We start from the raw sequence: 4,921 nt of genomic DNA on the forward strand, positions 1-4,921 counted from the left end.
CTCTTTCCAAACCGGGAAGAAAAAAAAAGGGGGTCCCTAAAGCCAACTTATTAAAATGTATTTTCTTAGGCTTTTTGAACTGCTCTCCAAATAAAAAGTAAAATCTGAAAATAGAAACAAAATATGTAAATAGTGATTCTCCCCATGGGCAGATGCAAGATTTTGGAAAAGGGGTGTAGGAGCAGCATTCCTGTGCTAAAGGAGTGGCTGAACCCCAAATCCCAGCCTCCCTCCTTTACACCAAGTTAGACAGACCACACCAAAGGAGCAGAAGTGGGGGACATTTTTTAAGTCCCTCAAGCAGGTATCTTCTTTCCTGTCACCTCCCCCTTTGGTACTCAACTGTACAGATGCTCAACCATCCTCTCCCATGTTCCCCCTCTCCTGCCCACTGCTGCCACTGTCTCCAGCTGAGCCAGGGGATCTCCAGAGCCACTCCTGCCCCTTTACAATCAGGGGCTACCTAGAACCAGGCTTGGCTACAGACAGCAGTGGTAATGGGCATGTTCTCTTCCTCTGTGCCCGCTCCAGAGCTAGCAGGGCACACCAGGGAAAGCTGTGCCAGGTGCTGGGGGCGGACACAGTCCCAGTCCACCTGATGTCCTGGGTGGAAGCCCCAGTGTGGGAGTCTAAGGGCACCTGAATTCCAGGCAGGCAGATAGGGCAGGTTTGCTGGCCAGTCAATGCAGTGCTGCAGGGGCAGAATGCCTGAGGGAGGGGTACGGGGGAGCCACTAACAAGGGCTCTGCCCATGTTGCACTGCCCCCTTCCCCTGCGGGGTGGGGGCTGAGATTTCCCTTGTGCTTTGACAGAAGCCCTCATGCTGCCCGCTGCAAACGTAGTCCCAAGTTGGTCAGCAACCTGACAGGTACTGCTGCTGATGAAACCACTGCCCCAGCATCTAAGCTTTGAAGAACAGCACCCACTGCCTCTTCTTCCTGGAGGTTCCCGATGGTAGTGTGGGGCCCCGCAGGCTCAGTTCTGGCCTGCTCTCGTCTGACACTGGGGAGGGTTGGGACAATCACAGCTCGGGGAAATAGAGGCTCCCACCCCCTTGGCCAGCTCTGGGCTGCATCACCCAGCTGTGCTGCTGCAGGCTTCTGGGAGCTGTCCAGGTTGCTGCCCAGGGCAGGCTGCCAACACATTCCTCCAGCAAGCTGTGTTAAGGCATCTTAAGCAGCGTGCATGTAGACACATGCCTAAACCACCTTAATGCACCTTAGGCTAAGGCATATTCAATTTAGGCAGATGTAAATTCATGTTTAGACATGCCCGGTGAGATGGAAATTCTGTATTAATTCTACAGAACTCACAAAAGGTATAAAAGCTGTGAAATGCAGCTAAACAATCAGGAAGGGATGAAGTTTGCATCAGTATCCTAGGTGACATATAAGGGAGGTATGGGGGGGCACATGCCCCCCCGAGATTGGCTGGTGCTGCTGCTGGCACCCCCTGGGAGCTGCCTCTCCACCTGCTGCCAACCCTGCCACAGCTGCCTGCAGGCGGTCCCCACTCAGCCTGCCCTCTCCACGGACATCACTGCTGCCCCCTGCGGGTGGCCCCCACTCGGCCCGCCCTCAGCATCAACATCACCATGGCCACCTGCAGGCAGTCCCTTTTCGCTGGCTCCACACCACCACCACTGATACCCCTGCTGCCACCTGTAGGCAGTTGCCGTGCCCCCTTCAGCCTCAGGAGGCATGAATCATTCATGATTAGCAACCTCCTGCATGATGTTTTTTAAAGAGCTTGTGTTAAAATACTGAGGCATTGAACGGGTTTTGGATCTAGCATTATGCTCATTTCTACCCTGCATTTCACCTGCTACATCTATTTTGTTATTAAAAGGGAGCAGCTGAGCTCTTGCTTTAAGTATTTCTGCCTTGGGAATTCTGATAGTACAACAGAGACTAGTTATCATAAAAGCTAACTGGGGGTTGAAATCAAGGTTTGATGCAACTCAGAGCCATTCTTCGGGTGTGCTAACCTGAAGAAAGCTGAAGACTGATCATTACGAAGGTGATTTGGGGGAGTCTGTCTATGGTGCCATACTTAGAATAGTTATTACATCAAGGTGAACGTTTTGGATTCAAAACATGGTCTAAAATATGATTAAAGCTTTTGATCACTGCTTTACAGATTCTGGCCTTTTTCGTAGCTCAGAGGGAACCAAATAAATTATTAGAGTAATTACTGGGCTATTATGTTGATATGCAGATGGGAGCCTAATTTCAAACCTCAGTATGTTAAATGAGTTAGGAAAGTTGCTATGTGAAAAAGAAAATTGTTAAGCAAACAGTGTTATGCATATTCAGAATGGCTATGCTTACTGAGGTGCACACAGACAGACAGATAGACAGACAGGTAACACTACAATGTGAATGCAGCTATGGGAGAGAGGGCTGAAAACCATAGATGCATCAGCTTCATTGTTGTTAATTGTGACAGTGGTAGAGTCTTTGCTACTATAGGCAATTATTGATGAAAAAACATTTCCATCCATACTCTTTTATCCTAGATTAAATGAAGAACTTTAGTGAATGCATATGTAAGTCTTCTTTTGTGATGTGGATATCTGTGCCTTTGAGAATATTTCTGTGTGGATGTTTATGCAATTTGAATTTTTACCTTATAAGTGGTGCACTTGTGTGTGTGTGTGCAGGTGTGAATAAGATCTTGAGTGAACATTCCAGAATTATTGAGTGTATAAGAGAGATCATTTATGATTATGTGAATCTAAGCATGTTTGCATTTATTTGTCTGTATATGTGTATACCTGTGTATGAGTTCATTTGTGTGTGTTGTCAGGTGGAGGCAAGTGTTTCCATGTATGCAGGCAGGGAAGCCTGTGGGAACATGTGTAACTGTATGTGAATGAGCTTGTGTGTGCGTGTCTATGACTGTAAATATGTTTGAGGCCATATGTGCAGTTTGCTCTGCAATGTTACATTAGTGTGTTTGTACCTATGAAAGTTTGTGACTAAGGACCAGATTCTATCTCATCAATTAGATGTCTACACAGACTTAGATGATTCACTATTGTGCTATTCCACCCTGCTTGAGACCTGACAATCCGTTACTACATCTACTTCTGTAACACACTGCTGCTTTACACTTAGAGTCACAAAAAAACAATGAGGGTGAGGAGGAGCCTGGAATTCCCTCCACCCACCAGCTCCCTTACACGCTTTTTGCATTAATTAATTTCCCTAAGAGTGATTCTCTCTCACCATGACTGAATCCCTGAAAAACAGTTAATGTGATTTAATTACTACTTTGCAACAAAGATGAGATGCGAAGGAATTTTGAAGGTGGCTTCAAATTTGCATGTGTGTGTGTGCATGTATGTGTGCATGTGTGTATACACACACATATGCATGTATGTACTAAAAGTCTTTGAAGTATTATCTTTCTTTTAGCAAAATTTAAAAAAATGCTGAACTCTGTTGTCTGAAGTTAGTTACGTGCTTCTATATCTGAAGACCTAACTTTTCAGATAAAGTTTTGTTTCTGTAAGTTTAATGGAGATTCATATAGCTCATGGAACTTAGGAAATCTCAAACACACTATTAATATCTGAGTTGGTAGCTTGCTGTAAAAGATAATTCTCTAAGTAATTGTATTGTTATATGAGTACCAAAAAACAGTAACTTTGGAAAGCTAGATTGGGATTTCTTAAAGGTTAAGGAAAAAATTAGGAATTCAGCTTCCATTGATAGTCAACCATTTGAACATCTTTGAATATCCCACCGCTTTTCTGTGAATAGATGAATGAAGACACAGAGAGAGAAAGAGATCTAGAAATATGTAAGAATATGTGACGATGAGATGCTATAGCTAGAAAGAGTATGATATTAGATAGTCAGACAGATATCTATACTTTATTCAAATTTATGGTAAGGTACAGTCTTCATAATATCATTGGTTGATAGTGTACTGTTAGTCTGGTAGACAAACATTTTAAAGGACAGGTAGCGACACAGCAGCTAAAGATAACCATGCACCACCAGCACAGTGCAGTACGGGCTGTTACTGCCCTGTCATTTAGTACTTCTAAAAGGAAGTACTAAATGATGGTGCAGTTACAATGGCACTGTAGGGGCACATGTAGATGCACCCACTGGAAAGCCAATATATGGATAGGTAGAGAATGAGGAAGGAAGGAAGGAATTAGTAGTTTTGGTGAGGTTGACCCCCAGTTCTGAGCATTAACTATGGCTATCTTTATTTATTATGATACTGATAATGATGACGATATCTGCAGGTAAATCCTGGCTCCTCCCAGCAAGATGGACAACGGCACTAGGGTTAGAGAATTCCAGCTCCTTGGGTTCCATAGTTCCCCGCGCTGGCAGATGCTGCTTTTTATGATGTTTTTGGTTATCTACATCTTAACCATTACAGGAAACATCATCATTATCTTTGTTGTGAGGCTTGAGTCCCGGCTCCACTCACCCATGTATTCCTTCCTCAAGAACCTCTCCTTCTTGGAGATCTGGTACACAAGCACCATTGTGCCAAAGATGCTGGCCAGCTTCCTGATGAAGAAGAGGAATATCATTTCTTTTGCTGGATGTATTGCACAACTCTACTGCTTTGTCTTCCTGGGGGCCACAGAGTGCTTCCTCCTTGCAGTGATGGCATATGACAGGTACCTTGCTGTGTGCGACCCACTGCATTACGCAGTGATCATGAACACTGCATCTTGTACCCGTCTGGCTGTGGTATCTTGGGTGACTGGTATCTTCACTGGGCTTTTACCCTCCTTGTTAATCTCCAGGTTAGATTTCTGTGGCCCCAATCAAATCAACCACTTCTTCTGTGACATCTCTCCATTGCTCAAGCTCTCCTGCTCAGACACATCCATCACTGAGGTCCTCATCTTTATCCTCTCCATCCTCATCCTCATCAGCTGCTTCCT

General features: G+C 44.8%; 1 protein-coding gene across 1 annotated transcript in view; it reads left to right on the forward strand.

Annotated features, from left to right (window-relative positions):
- The first annotated feature begins 4,289 nt into the window (after nt 1-4,289).
- Nucleotides 4,290-4,921, forward strand: part of LOC102368656 (olfactory receptor 11L1-like) — a 910-nt gene continuing 278 nt past the window's right edge. The window contains 1 exon segment of the mRNA XM_014526565.1: nt 4,290-4,921. Coding sequence (XP_014382051.1) covers nt 4,290-4,921 — 632 coding nt within the window.

This window comes from Alligator sinensis, unplaced genomic scaffold, assembly GCF_000455745.1.
Source record: "Alligator sinensis unplaced genomic scaffold, ASM45574v1 scaffold427_1, whole genome shotgun sequence".
Taxonomy (NCBI): domain Eukaryota; kingdom Metazoa; phylum Chordata; order Crocodylia; family Alligatoridae; genus Alligator; species Alligator sinensis.